Source organism: Schistocerca serialis, mitochondrion (genome assembly GCF_023864345.2).
Source record: "Schistocerca serialis cubense mitochondrion, complete genome".
Classification (NCBI taxonomy): Eukaryota; Metazoa; Arthropoda; class Insecta; order Orthoptera; family Acrididae; genus Schistocerca; species Schistocerca serialis.
The window spans coordinates 1-15,611 of record NC_064613.1 but is presented as its reverse complement, the minus strand read 5'-3'; the positions used below and the strand labels follow the sequence as shown (position 1 = coordinate 15,611).

At 27.2% G+C, this 15,611-nt stretch overlaps 13 protein-coding genes and 24 non-coding genes across 37 annotated transcripts, besides 1 other annotated feature; 14 read left to right on the top strand and 23 right to left on the bottom strand. All coding sequences in view use genetic code 5, as the record gives it.

Annotated features, from left to right (window-relative positions):
- Nucleotides 1-767: an origin of replication.
- On the top strand, nucleotides 768-1,566 carry NME16_mgr01. The gene has a single exon. It is a non-coding gene; the product is annotated as a 12S ribosomal RNA (ribosomal RNA).
- Nucleotides 1,567-1,637, top strand: NME16_mgt22. Its single transcript has one exon. It is a non-coding gene; the product is annotated as a tRNA-Val (tRNA).
- On the top strand, nucleotides 1,638-2,957 carry NME16_mgr02. Its single transcript has one exon. It is a non-coding gene; the product is annotated as a 16S ribosomal RNA (ribosomal RNA).
- On the top strand, nucleotides 2,958-3,023 carry NME16_mgt21. The gene has a single exon. It is a non-coding gene; the product is annotated as a tRNA-Leu (tRNA).
- A 3-nt stretch (nucleotides 3,024-3,026) lies between these two features.
- On the top strand, nucleotides 3,027-3,971 carry ND1 (NADH dehydrogenase subunit 1). The gene has a single exon. The coding sequence runs from the start codon at nucleotides 3,027-3,029 to the stop codon at nucleotides 3,969-3,971; it is 945 nt and encodes a 314-aa protein (YP_010417145.1).
- A 16-nt stretch (nucleotides 3,972-3,987) lies between these two features.
- NME16_mgt20 lies at nucleotides 3,988-4,057 on the bottom strand. Its single transcript has one exon. It is a non-coding gene; the product is annotated as a tRNA-Ser (tRNA).
- A 2-nt stretch (nucleotides 4,058-4,059) lies between these two features.
- CYTB (cytochrome b) lies at nucleotides 4,060-5,199 on the bottom strand. Its single transcript has one exon. It carries the CDS (start codon nucleotides 5,197-5,199, stop codon nucleotides 4,060-4,062), a length of 1,140 nt encoding a protein of 379 aa, YP_010417144.1.
- Nucleotides 5,200-5,206: 7 nt separating this feature from the next.
- On the bottom strand, nucleotides 5,207-5,728 carry ND6 (NADH dehydrogenase subunit 6). Its single transcript has one exon. It carries the CDS (start codon nucleotides 5,726-5,728, stop codon nucleotides 5,207-5,209), a length of 522 nt encoding a protein of 173 aa, YP_010417143.1.
- Nucleotides 5,729-5,730: 2 nt separating this feature from the next.
- On the top strand, nucleotides 5,731-5,794 carry NME16_mgt19. The gene has a single exon. It is a non-coding gene; the product is annotated as a tRNA-Pro (tRNA).
- NME16_mgt18 lies at nucleotides 5,795-5,864 on the bottom strand. The gene has a single exon. It is a non-coding gene; the product is annotated as a tRNA-Thr (tRNA).
- A 2-nt stretch (nucleotides 5,865-5,866) lies between these two features.
- ND4L (NADH dehydrogenase subunit 4L) lies at nucleotides 5,867-6,160 on the top strand. The gene has a single exon. It carries the CDS (start codon nucleotides 5,867-5,869, stop codon nucleotides 6,158-6,160), a length of 294 nt encoding a protein of 97 aa, YP_010417142.1.
- On the top strand, nucleotides 6,154-7,488 carry ND4 (NADH dehydrogenase subunit 4). The gene has a single exon. It carries the CDS (start codon nucleotides 6,154-6,156, stop codon nucleotides 7,486-7,488), a length of 1,335 nt encoding a protein of 444 aa, YP_010417141.1.
- A 3-nt stretch (nucleotides 7,489-7,491) lies between these two features.
- On the top strand, nucleotides 7,492-7,557 carry NME16_mgt17. The gene has a single exon. It is a non-coding gene; the product is annotated as a tRNA-His (tRNA).
- Nucleotides 7,558-7,572: 15 nt separating this feature from the next.
- ND5 (NADH dehydrogenase subunit 5) lies at nucleotides 7,573-9,289 on the top strand. Its single transcript has one exon. A coding segment is annotated over exon 1 (1,717 nt).
- Nucleotides 9,290-9,355, top strand: NME16_mgt16. The gene has a single exon. It is a non-coding gene; the product is annotated as a tRNA-Phe (tRNA).
- On the bottom strand, nucleotides 9,354-9,419 carry NME16_mgt15. The gene has a single exon. It is a non-coding gene; the product is annotated as a tRNA-Glu (tRNA).
- Nucleotides 9,420-9,422: 3 nt separating this feature from the next.
- Nucleotides 9,423-9,489, bottom strand: NME16_mgt14. Its single transcript has one exon. It is a non-coding gene; the product is annotated as a tRNA-Ser (tRNA).
- Nucleotides 9,490-9,556, bottom strand: NME16_mgt13. Its single transcript has one exon. It is a non-coding gene; the product is annotated as a tRNA-Asn (tRNA).
- A 2-nt stretch (nucleotides 9,557-9,558) lies between these two features.
- Nucleotides 9,559-9,624, bottom strand: NME16_mgt12. The gene has a single exon. It is a non-coding gene; the product is annotated as a tRNA-Arg (tRNA).
- A 4-nt stretch (nucleotides 9,625-9,628) lies between these two features.
- NME16_mgt11 lies at nucleotides 9,629-9,693 on the bottom strand. Its single transcript has one exon. It is a non-coding gene; the product is annotated as a tRNA-Ala (tRNA).
- On the bottom strand, nucleotides 9,694-10,047 carry ND3 (NADH dehydrogenase subunit 3). Its single transcript has one exon. It carries the CDS (start codon nucleotides 10,045-10,047, stop codon nucleotides 9,694-9,696), a length of 354 nt encoding a protein of 117 aa, YP_010417139.1.
- NME16_mgt10 lies at nucleotides 10,048-10,113 on the bottom strand. The gene has a single exon. It is a non-coding gene; the product is annotated as a tRNA-Gly (tRNA).
- A 2-nt stretch (nucleotides 10,114-10,115) lies between these two features.
- Nucleotides 10,116-10,907, bottom strand: COX3 (cytochrome c oxidase subunit III). The gene has a single exon. The coding sequence runs from the start codon at nucleotides 10,905-10,907 to the stop codon at nucleotides 10,116-10,118; it is 792 nt and encodes a 263-aa protein (YP_010417138.1).
- A 4-nt stretch (nucleotides 10,908-10,911) lies between these two features.
- On the bottom strand, nucleotides 10,912-11,589 carry ATP6 (ATP synthase F0 subunit 6). The gene has a single exon. It carries the CDS (start codon nucleotides 11,587-11,589, stop codon nucleotides 10,912-10,914), a length of 678 nt encoding a protein of 225 aa, YP_010417137.1.
- On the bottom strand, nucleotides 11,583-11,750 carry ATP8 (ATP synthase F0 subunit 8). Its single transcript has one exon. It carries the CDS (start codon nucleotides 11,748-11,750, stop codon nucleotides 11,583-11,585), a length of 168 nt encoding a protein of 55 aa, YP_010417136.1.
- A 9-nt stretch (nucleotides 11,751-11,759) lies between these two features.
- NME16_mgt09 lies at nucleotides 11,760-11,830 on the bottom strand. Its single transcript has one exon. It is a non-coding gene; the product is annotated as a tRNA-Lys (tRNA).
- Nucleotides 11,831-11,835: 5 nt separating this feature from the next.
- Nucleotides 11,836-11,903, bottom strand: NME16_mgt08. The gene has a single exon. It is a non-coding gene; the product is annotated as a tRNA-Asp (tRNA).
- Nucleotides 11,904-12,585, bottom strand: COX2 (cytochrome c oxidase subunit II). The gene has a single exon. A coding segment is annotated over exon 1 (682 nt).
- Nucleotides 12,586-12,590: 5 nt separating this feature from the next.
- On the bottom strand, nucleotides 12,591-12,656 carry NME16_mgt07. Its single transcript has one exon. It is a non-coding gene; the product is annotated as a tRNA-Leu (tRNA).
- COX1 (cytochrome c oxidase subunit I) lies at nucleotides 12,657-14,187 on the bottom strand (the record flags this gene model as incomplete). Its single annotated transcript has 1 exon — nucleotides 12,657-14,187. A coding segment is annotated over one exon (1,531 nt), but the record flags the coding sequence as incomplete, so codon positions are not given.
- Nucleotide 14,188: 1 nt separating this feature from the next.
- NME16_mgt06 lies at nucleotides 14,189-14,255 on the top strand. Its single transcript has one exon. It is a non-coding gene; the product is annotated as a tRNA-Tyr (tRNA).
- A 7-nt stretch (nucleotides 14,256-14,262) lies between these two features.
- Nucleotides 14,263-14,325, top strand: NME16_mgt05. Its single transcript has one exon. It is a non-coding gene; the product is annotated as a tRNA-Cys (tRNA).
- On the bottom strand, nucleotides 14,318-14,385 carry NME16_mgt04. Its single transcript has one exon. It is a non-coding gene; the product is annotated as a tRNA-Trp (tRNA).
- ND2 (NADH dehydrogenase subunit 2) lies at nucleotides 14,386-15,406 on the bottom strand. The gene has a single exon. A coding segment is annotated over exon 1 (1,021 nt).
- Nucleotides 15,407-15,475, bottom strand: NME16_mgt03. The gene has a single exon. It is a non-coding gene; the product is annotated as a tRNA-Met (tRNA).
- NME16_mgt02 lies at nucleotides 15,475-15,543 on the top strand. Its single transcript has one exon. It is a non-coding gene; the product is annotated as a tRNA-Gln (tRNA).
- Nucleotides 15,544-15,545: 2 nt separating this feature from the next.
- On the bottom strand, nucleotides 15,546-15,611 carry NME16_mgt01. Its single transcript has one exon. It is a non-coding gene; the product is annotated as a tRNA-Ile (tRNA).

The window sequence follows — 15,611 nt, the reverse complement described above, 5'->3', positions numbered from 1 at the left end:
TATATTTAATATATAAATTAAAAATTTTTTTTAGAAATTTGTTTATGTATTATTTTGGTTATTTCTAATTAATTTATCTCGGTTAGGATAATCTAAATATATATTATATATAATAAATAATTTATATTAATATATTACATTTAATTAAAGTTAAATACCTATAATGTTATTTTATAATTATTAAATGATTATTTTAATACATTTATTTACCTAGGATTATAGCTACTTATGTTTTTAGCTTAAAATAAATTATTGTATTATAAATTATATAATAATATGTAAATTAATATTTTAATATTATTATAATTGGATATAATAAATATAATTAATATTATTAAATATAAAATTTTATATTAATATAGTTAATTATATTAATTATAATAATATAATTTAATATATTATCTATAATTAGATTATTTAACTAATTAATATTTAAGTTAACTTAATATAAAGTTAATTTTATATTAATAACATATTACATTAATTTACATAATTATATTAAATATATTTATTATATTATTTAATCTTTCTTTATAATTAGTGAAAAGAAAGATTAAATAAGAAAGAATATAATACATTTATCGGTATACATGTTCCATATTAATCTTTATTTATATATAATAGAGAAGTTGTTGTTGTCATTCTAGGGTGCGTTTCTTTTTTTTTTTGTTATTTTTGTGTTTGTTTTATTTTGTTTTTTCTTTAAATATTTGAATCGTTTATTTTTTCTTATTTTTATAAATTTTTAAGTTTCTTATTTTGTTTCCAAAAGTTTTATTCTTGCTTATTTATTCACTTTTTCTTTGTATTATATGTAAGTTTTGTTAAACTAAATGTTCTATTTTGCAGTAATTTGATTTAATTATCAAGTGATTTTGGATTTAGCAATTGATTTAGTATCGGCATAATTCGTGCCAGCAGCCGCGGTTATACGATTGATACAAGTGAATATTATTGGTTAAAACAGTTTATTTATATTTTTAGGGTTAAAATATAAATTTGTAAGGTGAAATGTTAAAATTTATTTATAGCTCTTTTTATGAATCTGTGAAATTTAAATAATAAACTAGGATTAGATACCCTATTATTTTAAATGTTAATTATATTTACCTGGGTACTATTAGTTAAGGTCTTTAAACCCAAAGAATTTGGCGGTATCTCATTCCATTCAGAGGAACCTACCCCATGATTGATAATACACGATTTACTCTACTTAATTTATTTGTTTGTATATCTCCGTTATCAGAGAATCTTTTTAGAGTTATAATTCTCAAGATTTATAATTATAAAGTATTTCAGGTCAAGGTGCAGCTTATAATTAAGAGGAGGTGGGTTACAATAGATTTTTGTTTATAACGGATTTGATGGTGAAATACTATTAATGAAGGTGGATTTGATAGTAATTTAATTTATTTAATTTAACTGATATTGGCTCTGAGGTGTGTACACATCGCCCGTCGCTCTCATTATTGATTATTCTATTTTATTACTTTAATTTAGCTTCAATTTAGATGAGATAAGTCGTAACATAGTAGATGTACTGGAAAGTGTATCTAGGAAGAGTTTCAAGATATAACTTATTAGTAAAGTGTTTCATTTACACTGAAAATTTTTCTGTGCAAATCAGGATATCTTGATTATATATTTTATTATATTTATTTTTTGTTTATTTAATTATTAATAAAAATAATTTTGTTGAATTTTGTCTTAGTATATTTTGTAGAATTGATTTTTTATATTATAGTTTATTGGTAATGTAATTGTTTTATGAAATATTATTTTAAATTTTTAAAAGTAGATTTTATTTATTGTACCTTTTGTATCAGGGTTTATCAAAATTTTAGTATTTACTTTACTTGTCTCGATTTGGGTTGATTTATAAATAATTTATAGTTAATGTATCATAATTCTTATTAAATTATTATAGAAATGAGATGTTAACCGTTTCCCAAGATATCTAGTTTCTTAAGAAAAAATTTAATTTTTTAAAGTTAATTGTTTTTATTTAATTTTTTAAGTATAAATATTAACTTATTTATTCTTTAAGGGATAAGCTTTGAAGTTAATAACCTATAATTTGTTTTAATAAAAATATAATAGTAAGCTTTAAACCAGCTATCTTTAAGATTACGTTTTAGTTCATTATTTTTATTTTGATTTTATAATTATTTTAGGTTTTTTATTAAGATTATAAATTTAATTTTTAAATTTTTGTAATAATGATAGAATTAGTATATTTATTTGTATATAATTTTTACCTTGTTAATTTATTATAAGGAACTAGGCAAAATTGATTTCCGCCTGTTTATCAAAAACATGTCCTCTAGAAAATATTTTGAGGTCTGGCCTGCTCACTGAGCAAATTTTTAAAGAGCCGCGGTATTTTGACCGTGCAAAGGTAGCATAATCATTAGTCTCTTAATTAGTGGCTGGAATGAATGGCTTGACGAGAAATCAACTGTCTCTTAATAAATTTTTGAATTTAACTTTTGAGTCAAAAGGCTTAAATTTTTCTTTAGGACGAGAAGACCCTATAGAGCTTAACATTTTATTTTTATATAGTTTTTTTGTTTGTCTTTCTATATTTAATGATGATGTTTTGTTGGGGTGACATGAAGAATAAATAAACTCTTCATTATTATATCATTTATTTATGTTTGTTGTTTTGATCCATAATTTATGATCATAAGATTAAGTTACCTTAGGGATAACAGCGTAATTGTTTTTGAGAGCTCATATCGACAAAGCAGATTGCGACCTCGATGTTGGATTAAGAAAAATTTTGGGTGCAGTAGCCCAGTAATTAGGTCTGTTCGACCTTTAAATTCTTACATGATCTGAGTTCAGACCGGCGTGAGCCAGGTCGGTTTCTATCCTAAGATTATTAATTCATATTAGTACGAAAGGACCATATGGTTGAAATATTTTTTATTTTATTGATTAAAATTAATTAAATTACTATTTTGACAGATTAATGTGTTGAATTTAGAATTCATTTATGTAGATTTTTTCTACAAATAGTATTGATACTTTATGATTTATTTATGTTTATTTTGAATTTTCTTTTATTAGTTATTTGTGTTTTAATTAGTGTTGCTTTTTTAACTTTATTAGAGCGTAAGGTTTTAGGTTATATTCAAATTCGAAAGGGTCCAAATAAAGTAGGTTTTGTCGGAATTCCTCAACCCTTTAGCGATGCTATCAAGTTAATTTGTAAGGAGCAGCCAATTCCTATTATATCTAATTATTTACTTTATTATTTTTCTCCTGTTTTTAATTTAATAATTTCTTTGGCTGTTTGAGTGATTTTTCCCTACTTAACTTATATATGTTCTTTTTCTTATGGATTTTTGTTTTTTTTATGCTGTACTAGATTAGGTGTTTATACTGTTATAATTGCTGGTTGGTCTTCTAATTCAAATTATTCTTTATTAGGTTCTCTTCGTTCTGTTGCTCAAACAATTTCATATGAAGTTAGTTTGGCTTTAATTTTATTATCTTTAATTATTTTAATTGGTAGTTTTAACATGTTTGATTTTATAAACTATCAGCTTTATTGCTGATTTATTATTATTTCTTTTCCTTTAGCTTTAGCTTGTTTTGCTTCTTGTTTAGCTGAAACTAACCGTACTCCTTTTGATTTTGCCGAGGGTGAATCTGAGTTAGTTTCAGGATTTAATATTGAATATGGTGCAGGAGGTTTTACTTTAATTTTTTTGGCTGAATATACTAGAATTGTTTTTATAAGAATGTTATTAGCTTTAATTTTTTTAGGTGGTGATTTTTATTCTTTTATTTTTTTTATTAAGCTTGCTGTTATGTCCTTTGGTTTTATTTGAGTTCGTGGCACATTACCACGTTTTCGTTACGATAAGTTAATGTACTTAGCTTGAAAAAGTTTTTTGCCATTATCTTTAAATTTTTTTATTTTCTTTGTTGGTTTAAAGATTTTATTTATTTCATTTATTTAGTGAAATTTTTTAAGAAAAGTTAATAGAAGAGTTAAACTTCTAGTTTTATGTTTTCAAAACATATGCTTTTCCTAAGCTAATTAACTTATTATTCCTTAATTAGCTTATCTCATGCGTTTGCAACATGCACATTAATTAAGAAGTATGTAAAGTAAATAATTGTTAAGATTTGTCCTGTTATAATATAAGGTTCTTCAACAGGCCGTTTTCCAATTCATGTTAATAAGCATACAACAACTACTATAATTCAGAATAAAATCTGGTTGATAGGATAGAATTGAATACCTCGGAATGGTGTTTTATTATAAAATGGTAAAATTATTAAGATTCTAATTGATAGGAATAACGCAATAACACCTCCAAGTTTATTAGGGATTGAACGAAGAATTGCATATGCAAATAAGAAGTACCATTCTGGTTGAATATGGACAGGAGTTACTAATGGGTTGGCAGGTACAAAATTATCCGGATCTCCTAGGAGGTAAGGATTGATCAAGCATAATATAATTAATAATGATGTTATTAATACAAATGTAATAGAGTCCTTGAAAGTAAAGTATGGGTGAAATGGAATTTTTTCAATATCTCCATTTAGTCCTAAAGGGTTATTAGACCCTGTTTGGTGGAGGAAAAATAAATGAATTGCTGCTATTGCAGCAATAATAAATGGTAATACAAAATGGAATGTAAAGAATCGATTTAATGTTGCATTATCAACAGCAAATCCTCCTCACACTCATTGAACTAAATCTGTTCCTAAGTATGGGATTGCTGATAATAAATTAGTAATTACTGTTGCACCTCAGAATGATATTTGACCTCAAGGTAAAACGTATCCTATAAATGCAGTTGCTATAACTAAAAATAGGATTACTGTACCAATTATTCAGGTGTGTATGTATATATAAGATCCGTAGTAAATTCCTCGTCCTACATGCAAATAAATACAAATAAAAAATATAGAAGCTCCATTTGCATGTAAGGTTCGAATAATTCAGCCATTATTTACATCTCGGCAGATGTGAACTACACTACTAAATGCTATTTCAATATTTGATGTATAATGTATAGCTAAAAATAGTCCAGTTACAATTTGAATTACCAAACATAACCCTAGTAGGGATCCAAAATTTCATCAAAATGAAATATTTGTTGGTGCGGGTAAATCAACTAAAGAGTTATTAATGATTTTAATTAAAGGATGTCTCAATCGTAAGGGTTTATTCATTAGTAAATTATCTTATTTTACGAATAGGCCCCTGGTTAATGTTGGTGATTTTAACAACTGCTAATAGTGCTAAAAATAAATAAATTATTATTATTATTGTAATAATGAATGTTGGTCTATTATATAGTTTTTCTAAAGATATTGTTATTTCTTGATAATTGATTGGATTATCAATATTTATAGTTTCAGTATTTTTAAAAAAGTCTATAAATATTGTTATATCTAAAATAATTAATGTTGATATGATAAATATTCATATTGTTAAGGTAATAATTATTGTAATTGATTTAGGTTGAAATATTTCGTTTGATGCAATTCTCGTAATATAAATAAATAGAACTAATATACCACCAAGAAATGTTAAAAATAAAATATATGATAACCAATATCTTTCCATTATTGTCCCTGTTATTAGTCCAACTAAAAAAGTTTGTAGGATAATGAAAAGCATTATTGATATTGGGTGTCTTAATTTAATAAAATTAATATTTATTACGTTTGATAGTGATATAATTATTATTTTAATCATTTCAGGGGTTAGTTTATTTAAAATATCGGTTTTGGGGACCGATGATGGGAAGCTTTCCACCTCTGAAGTTTTAAAAGCGGGGGCCAGACTTATCTCCGGTTTACAAGACCGGCGTTTTTTTTTAAACTATTAAAACTAATGTTTATATTCTCTGTCTTTACTTCTTTATTGATTTATTTTGCTGGTGTTTATGTTTTTTCTTCTAAACGTAAGCATTTATTAATGGTTCTTTTGAGATTAGAATATATTGTTCTTTCTTTATTTATGTTGGTTATTGTTTTTCTTATTGAGTTTGATTATGATTATTTTTTTTCCTGTTATTTTTTGGTTTTTTCTGTTTGTGAAGGTGCTTTAGGTCTTTCTATTTTAGTTTCAATAATTCGTTCTCATGGTAATGATTTTTTTAATTCTTTTGGGTTATCTTTATGTTAAAGTATTTATTTATAACTANNNTTTTGATCCCTCTTTGTTTAGTTAATAATTGTTGATGGTTGGTTCATTCTTTAATGTTTCTGTCTAGTTTTGNTTTTATGCTTTGTGTTTATTCATATGCAGATTTAAATATGATTAGATATTATTTTGGTATTGATTATTTTTCTTTTAGTTTAATTCTACTTAGTTTTTGAATTTGTTCTTTAATAATTACTGCTAGAGGTTCAGTTTATTTAAGTTCTTATCATTCTAATTTTTTTGTTTTTATAGTTTTGATTTTAATGATTATGCTTTATTGTTCATTTGCTAGATTGAGTCTTCTTTCTTTTTATATTTTTTTTGAGGCTAGATTGGTTCCTACTTTACTTTTGATTTTGGGTTGGGGATATCAACCTGAACGGTTGCAGGCTGGTGTTTATTTAATTTTTTATACTTTGGTTGCTAGATTGCCTTTATTATTAGTTTTATTTAGGGTTTATGATTTTTCTAATACTTTATATTTTCCTTTATTGGTTGATTTTGGTTCTTATTATTTTATGTTTTATGTTTTTATAATTCTTGCTTTTTTAGTTAAGATGCCAATATTTTTGGTTCATTTATGGCTTCCTAAGGCCCATGTTGAGGCCCCTATTTCATGTAGAATAATTCTTGCTGGTGTTTTATTAAAGCTAGGTGGTTATGGTATTTTTCGTGTTATAAAGGTTATTTCTTATTTGGGTTTAAAGTTTAATTATTTTTGATTGTCTTTAGGTTTATCCGGTGGTGTTATTGTTAGATTTATTTGTTTTCGTCAGGTTGATTTAAAATCTTTAATTGCTTATTCTTCTGTTGCTCATATAAGAATGGTTATTGGGGGATTGATAACTATGAATTGATGAGGTTGTATAGGTTCTCTTTCTTTAATGGTTGGTCATGGTTTGTGTTCTTCTGGTTTATTTTGTCTATCTAATATTATTTATGAGCGTTTAGGTAGACGAAGATTATTAATTAATAAGGGTATAATTAATTTAATGCCAAGAATGGCTTTATGATGATTTCTTTTGAGATCTTCTAATATAGCTGCTCCTCCTTCTTTAAATTTGGTAGGTGAACTANGATTATTAAATAGAATTATGTCTTGATCTTCTTTTAGATTTCTTGCTTTAATTTTTTTGTCTTTTTTTAGAGCTGTTTATACTTTATATATGTATTCTTATTCTCAGCATGGTAATTATTATTCTGGTGTTTATACTTGTTCTCTTGGTTATTTTCGTGAATATCATCTTTTACTTTTACATTGATTGCCTTTAAATATTCTTTGTTTAAAGGGTGAGTATTTTTTTGTTTAGGTTGCTTAAGTATTTTAATTAAAATGTTGTTTTGTGGAATCAATGATATGAATTTTTTCATCTTAGGCCGTGAATTTGTTTTCTATTTGTTCTTTGAGTTTTTTTTCTCTATTTTTTTCTAGAACTATAATTTTTATTTTGGGTATTTATTATTTAATAATTGATTATAGAGTTTTTGTTGAATGAGAGCNTTTTAATTTAAATGGTTCTATGGTTGTTATGACTTTAATTTTGGATTGAATGTCTCTTATTTTTATATCTTTTGTTATATATATTTCTTCTTTGGTTATTTATTATAGAGAGGATTATATATCGGGAGAAAAGAATATAAATCGTTTTATTATTATTGTTTTAATATTTATTCTTTCTATAGGTTTTTTAATTATTAGTCCTAATTTGATTAGAATTTTATTAGGATGAGATGGTTTAGGTTTAGTTTCTTATTGTTTAGTTATTTATTATCAAAATGTAAAATCTTATAGTGCGGGTATGTTAACTGCACTTTCTAATCGTATTGGTGATGTTGCTATTTTAATTTCTATTGCTTGAATATTGAATTTTGGTGGTTGAAATTATATTTATTATTATGATTTTATTTCTAATTCTTTTGAAATAAAGCTTATTACTATATTAATTGTTTTAGCAGCTATAACTAAAAGAGCTCAAATTCCCTTTTCTTCTTGACTTCCTGCAGCTATGGCTGCTCCTACTCCTGTTTCTGCTTTGGTTCATTCTTCTACTCTTGTTACTGCTGGGGTTTATTTATTAATTCGTTTTAGACCAATATTAGATACTTATAATTGTGGTTGATTCCTACTTTTAATTGGTTGTATAACTATGTTTATGGCTGGTTTGGGTGCAAATTTTGAATTTGATTTGAAGAAAATTATTGCTCTTTCTACTTTAAGACAACTTGGTTTAATAATAAGAANTTTGGCTATGGGTTATCCAAAACTTGCANTTTTTCATTTATTAGCTCATGCTTTATTTAAGGCTTTATTGTTTATGTGTGCAGGTTCAATAATTCATAATTTAAAGGATTCTCAGGATATTCGTTTTATAGGTTCAATTGTTAATTTTATGCCTTTAACTTCAGTTTGTTTTAATGTTTCTAGTTTATCTTTGTGTGGTATACCATTTTTAGCAGGTTTTTATTCAAAGGATTTAATTCTTGAGATGGTTTGTTTAAGATGAATTAATTGTTTGATTTTTTTTCTTTACTTCTTTTCTACTGGTTTAACTGCTTCTTATTCTTTTCGTCTTTTTTATTATTCAATATCTGGTGACAATAATTTTTATTCTAGATTTTCTTTTGATGATAAGGGTTATTATATTTCTTTTGGTATAATTGGTTTATTGTTTGTTGCTGTTTTTGGTGGTAGCCTTTTGTCTTGGTTAATTTTTCCTGTTCCTCATGTGATTGCCCTTCCTTATTATTTGAAGTTTTTAACTATTACTGTAGTTGTTTTAGGTGCTTATTTGGGTTATCTTATTTCTAATTTTGATTTTTCTCAAAATTTATTTTCTTTAAGTATGCTTTCTTTTGTTAGATTTGCTGGTTCTATGTGGTTTATACCTTTCATTTCAACTAAGTTTATTAGATATTTTCCTTTAAAATTGGGTTATTATTCATCAAAGTCATTTGATTATGGTTGAGGTGAATTATTTGGTGGTCAAGGTTTATATAGACTATTTATTTATTTAATTAGTTATATACAAGGTTGATATGATTCTAATTTTAAGATTTATCTTTTAACTTTTATTTTTTGAATATTTATTTTGGTGGTATTATTTTTCGTTTACTTAAATAGCTTATAATTAGAGCGTGACACTGAAGATGTTAAGGAAGTATTTTTACTTTTAGGTATTTATAAATATACATATATTATTTTTACAGTGAAAATGTAATGTTTTATTTAAACTATATAAATTTTAGAAATGTTAACGGAGTTTAACCGCTAATATAAAAAGTTAGCAGCTTTCATATTGGCTTTACATTTCCTTAATTGGAACTTTATAGTTCAATTATATTATTAACAGTAATACGCCTCTTTTTGGCTTCAATTAATAAGAATAAGGGTATTTATTTACCAATCTTCCAGGTCGAAACTGACTGCAATATTTCGCTTCTTATTCTATTTAAGGTTGATTGATTATATCAATACTTTTGAATGCAACCCAAATGTTATAGTTAACTACAACCCTTTATTCTGCTCATTGTAAGGCTCCTTGATTTCATTCATGGTATAGTCCTCCTAATAATACTATAATAAAAAATATTGTTGATACTGTTCAGATTATAATGTCTGAAGTTTTAAAAATAATTACAATTGGAAGGATTAATGCGATTTCTACATCAAAAATTAAGAAAATTACTGCAATTAAGAAGAATCGAAGTGAGAATGGTATTCGTGCTGATCTTTTTGGGTCAAATCCACACTCGAATGGTGATCTTTTTTCTCGGTCATTAATTAATTTTTTTGATAATGTTGTNGCAAGGATTATAACAATTATTGGAATAATAAATCTAATAAAAATTCTTGTAGATAAGATTAGAATTGTTTTTCTTGATTTATATCAAGCTTTTTGATTGGAAGTCAAATGTACTATTTATACTAGAAAAACAATTATCTACCTCATCAATAAATAGAAATATATAAGAATAATCATACTACGTCTACAAAGTGTCAGTATCATGCTGCTGCTTCAAACCCAAAGTGGTGTCTTGGTGAGAATTGATTTATTGAATGTCGAAGTAGACATGTTGATAAGAAAATTGTTCCGATAATTACATGTAGACCATGAAATCCTGTTGCAACAAAGAATGTTGATCCATAGACTGCATCTGCAATGGTGAAGGGTGCTTCTCAATATTCATATGCTTGAAGTATAGTGAAGTATAGTCCTAGTAGTACTGTGAAGAATAATCCTTGTAATGCTTGAGTATGATTAGATTCTATTAGACTATGATGTGCTCATGTTACTGTTACTCCTGATGCTAAAAGAATAGCTGTATTAAGTAATGGAATTTGTATAGGATTGAAAGNTTGAATTCCTATTGGGGGTCATAATATTCCTAATTCAATAGTAGGTGCTAGTCTTCTTCTAAAAAATGCTCAAAAAAATGAAACAAAGAATAGTACTTCTGATGCAATAAATAAAATTATTCCTCATCGTAATCCAATTGATACAAATCCCGTATGTAGTCCTTGGTATGTTCCTTCTCGTACTACATCTCGTCATCATTGGATTATAGTTAGAAGTGTAATTCCAAATCCAATTATAAATAAGTTAATGTTAAATAGGTGAAATCATTTTGCTAATCCTGATACTAGAACTATTGCTCCAATTGCTCCTGTTAATGGTCAAGGTCTGTAATCTACTAAGTGGAATGGGTGGTTTGAGTGAGTTGTTAACATAAGTTTAGTATACTTCTCTAGAATATAAAGTTCTTANAATTGAGAAAACATAGGCCTGAATTATTGCTACTGCTGATTCTAGAATTAATAGAAGTATTTGTCCAATAATTAATAGTGAAATTAAGTTTATTGCTATAGATGGTCCTGTATTTCCTAGTAACGTTAATAGTAAGTGCCCTGCAATTATATTTGCTGCTAGCCGTACTGCTAGTGTACCTGGTCGAATGACATTTCTAATTGTTTCAATTAATACTATAAATGATATTAATGCGGGTGGTGTTCCTTGTGNAACAAGGTGTGCAAATATGTGATTTGTATGATTAATTCATCCAAATAATATAAATCTTAATCATATAGGTAGAGCAATTGCAAATGTTAATGCTATATGTCTTGTTCTAGTAAAGATGTAAGGGAATAATCCTATGAAATTATTAAATAGTATTATAATAAAGATTGAAATGAAGATGAATGTTGTTCCATTAAATGATTTTGGTCCTAGCAATGTTTTAAATTCATTGTGTAAGGTTAAGTTTAGTTTATTTCAAATAATATTAATTCGTGATGGTGTAAGTCAAAATATTGATGGGATTAATAATAATCCTAGGAATGTTCTAGTTCAATTTAATGATAAATTGAAGATATTAGTTGATGGATCAAATGTTGAAAATAAGTTTGTTATCATTTTCAATTTAAGTTCTTTATATCAATTGTTCTTTTTTCTGTTCTTTTAATAAGGTTCGGTTTGAATGAAAAAAAGTTTATTTGATTAAATAAAATTAATGTAGTCGAAAATATAATAAATAGGGAGAATCATATGAGAGGGGATATTTGAGGGATTTGGATTAAAACTCCCCATCAGAAGTAGGTCGTTAATTTACTATTTTTTGTTTAAGAGACCATTACTTACTTTCAGCCATCTGATGTATTTCAAGGTGTACTAATTATTTAGTTATTTTAGATTGACACTCTAATGTTATATATTTTAACTAACTCCTTAGATTATCTTAGATAATCACTTGATAAATAAGTTTACTGAAGTTCTTTCAATTACAATTGNTATAAATCTGTGGTTTGCTCCACAGATTTCTGAGCATTGTCCAAAGAATAGTCCAGGCCGGTTTATTGTAAATGTTCCTTGGTTTAGTCGACCTGGCGTTGCGTCAATTTTAACTCCTAATGCAGGTACTGCTCATGAATGTAGAACGTCTGATGCTCTTGTTAATACTCGTACTTCTGTATTTATTGGTAAANTTGTTCGGTTATCTACATCTAGAAGTCGAAATCCGTCGTTTTCTAGGTCTTGTTCTGGTGTTATATAAGTGTCAAATTCTACATCTATAAAGTCTGAATATTCATATCTTCAATATCATTGTCGTCCAATTGTTTTAATCGTAATTATTGCGTCTACTGAATCATCAAGTAAATTTAGAAGTCGTAATGATGGTAATGCAATAAAAATTAGTGTAATTGCTGGCAGTGCTGTTCAGATTGTTTCAATTAAATGCCCGTGAAGTATGTTTCGGTTNGTATAGGCAATGAATAATATGTAACTTAGGGCATAGCCTACAATTACTGTAATTAATAATAATACGACCATGGTATGATCATGGAAGAATGATAATTGCTCCATTAATGGTGAAGCTCCATCTTGAAGTGATAAATTTGATCATGTTGCCATTAATTTTCTAATAAAAGGTCAAACCTTTATTTGTAGAGCTTAAATCTACTGCACTAATCTGCCATATTAGAATCTAGAAATTAATGGTAGTTCTGAGTAACTGTGTTCCGCAGGTGGGTTATTTTGCAGCCATTCTGTTGATCTTCTTATATTAGCTCTAAATATGATTGCCCGNTTTGTAACCATTCTTTCTCATATAATTACAATGAATATAATGATTCCTACAATAGAAATTGTAGACCCAATTCTTGATACTACATTTCATGATGTGTATGCGTCTGGGTAGTCTGAATATCGTCGTGGTATTCCTGCTAGCCCTAGGAGTGCTGAGGGAANGAATGTTAAGTTTACTCCAATAAATATAATTGTGAATTGGATTTTTAATCATGTATTATTTATAGTTAATCCTGTAAATAATGGGTATCATTGAATAACACCTCCTATAATTGCAAATACTGCTCCTATAGATAGGACATAATGGAAGTGGGCAACTACATAATATGTGTCATGTAATATAATGTCAAGTGATGAATTTGCTAATACTAATCCTGTTAGTCCACCAATTGTAAATAGGAAAATAAATCCTAGAGCTCATAATAACGGTGGATTAAATTTGAATTTAGTTCCATATAGTGTAGCTAGTCATCTGAATACCTTGATTCCTGTAGGTACAGCAATAATTATTGTTGCTGATGTAAAGTATGCTCGTGTGTCAACGTCTATTCCTACTGTGAATATATGATGTGCTCATACAATAAATCCTATTAGTCCAATTGATAATATAGCATAAATTATACCTAGTGTTCCAAATGATTCAATTTTTCCTCTTTCTTGGCATACAATATGAGAAATAATCCCAAACCCCGGTAGAATTAAAATGTAAACTTCTGGGTGTCCAAAGAATCAGAATAGGTGTTGATATAAAATTGGGTCACCTCCTCCAGCAGGGTCAAAGAATGATGTATTTAAATTTCGATCTGTTAATAGTATGGTAATAGCCCCTGCTAATACTGGAAGTGATAAAAGGAGAAGAAGGGCTGTAATAGCCACAGATCATACAAATAAAGGTGTTTGATCTAGAGTTATACTTTCTGATCGTATATTAATTGCTGTTGTAATGAAGTTTACTGCACCAAGAATANNTGATACACCTGCTAAGTGAAGTGAAAAAATAGCTAGGTCTACAGATGCCCCCCCATGTGCGATAGCTCCTGCAAGAGGAGGGTAAACTGTTCATCCTGTACCAGCACCGTTATCTACTATAGAAGATGTAAGAAGAAGGGTAAGTGAGGGCGGTAGTAATCAAAAACTTATATTATTTATTCGTGGGAATGCTATATCTGGTGCACCAATTATTAATGGTACAAGTCAATTACCAAATCCACCAATTATAATAGGTATTACTATAAAAAAAATTATTACAAATGCGTGAGCTGTAATAATGACATTATAAATTTGGTCGTCTCCAATTAGAGATCCTGGTTGACCAAGTTCAGCACGAATAAGTATTCTTATTGATGTTCCTACTATTCCTGCTCACGCTCCAAATAAGAAGTATAAAGTACCAATATCCTTATGGTTTGTTGAGAATAATCATTTTTGCGGTAAGATGGCTGAATTTAAGGTGGTAGACTGTAAATCTACTTATGAGATATTTTTCTCTCTTACCATACTTTAGGTCTTATATTCAATTATGATTCTAGACTGCAATTCTAGAGGTGTAAAATTTTACTAAGGCCTAAAAGATTATTCTTTTAATTATAACTTTGAAGGTTATTAGTTTGTTTAACTTAAGTCCTTAGTATAATGAGATTAAGGTTGATGTTGAGACTAATCCTATTGTTGAAATTATAACTGTTATAGGAAGAATAATTCTTGATTTTTGAGACTTTATTTTTATAGATCACGAATTTTCTGTGTATGATAAAATTAGGGCTGAGAATCTAATACGTATATAATAATAAAGTGTGATTGTAGTTAATACAACCATAATTGTTATAATAGTTGTTATGTTATTTTCCATCAATGATTGTATTACAATTCATTTTGGTAGAAATCCAAGAAATGGTGGTAAACCACCTAATGATAAAAGGGATAAGAATATTATGAATTTAATTTCAGTTTTTATATTTCTAGCTGAATAGATCTGATTTATAAAGAATAGATTTATTTGCTTAAATAATAGGACCATAATTAATCTTAATAGTGAATAAATAATGAAATATAGTTCTCAAATGTTTTCTCTAACTGTTAGGGATCTAATTATTCACCCTAAATGTCTAATTGAGGAATATGCTAGAAGTTGTCGTAGCGATGTTTGATTTAAACCACCTATTGCCCCAATAATAATTCTTAGAATAATAATTGTTCAAATGAAAGTTCTTAGTTGAATACAGTAAGATAATACTATTATTGGGGCAATTTTTTGCCATGTTATTAGTGTTAAACAGTTATTTCATCTTGAAGCTCCTATTACTTCTGGAAATCAGAAATGAAAGGGTGCAGCCCCAATCTTTAATAATAATCTAGATCTAATTATTATTGATGGAATAAATTCTGTTTCCCATCCTATTGGATACTTTATTTGAATCAGCAAAATTGAAAATAATAGTATTGTCGATGCTATTGCTTGGACAATAAAATATTTAATTGATGATTCATTTATTATTATATTTTTATTTCTTGTTAGGAGCGGAATAAATGAAAGTAAGTTGATCTCAAGTCCTATTCAAACTCCGAATCAGGAGTTTGATGAAATGGACAGGATCGTTCCTATCATTAATGTTGATAGGAAGAGAAGTTTTGTAGAGTTGTTGGTCATTAAAAAGGAGAGGATTGATACCTCTATAAATGGGGTATGAACCCATTAGCTTGTTTAGCTTACCTTTTTACATTAAGGTGTATGATGCACGTTAGTTTTTGATACTAAAGGAGACAGTTTAATTCTGTCTTATGTAATTTAATGAAGGTAATTTTATTTACTTGATTTACCCTATCAAGGTAACCCTTTAATCAGGCACTTCATT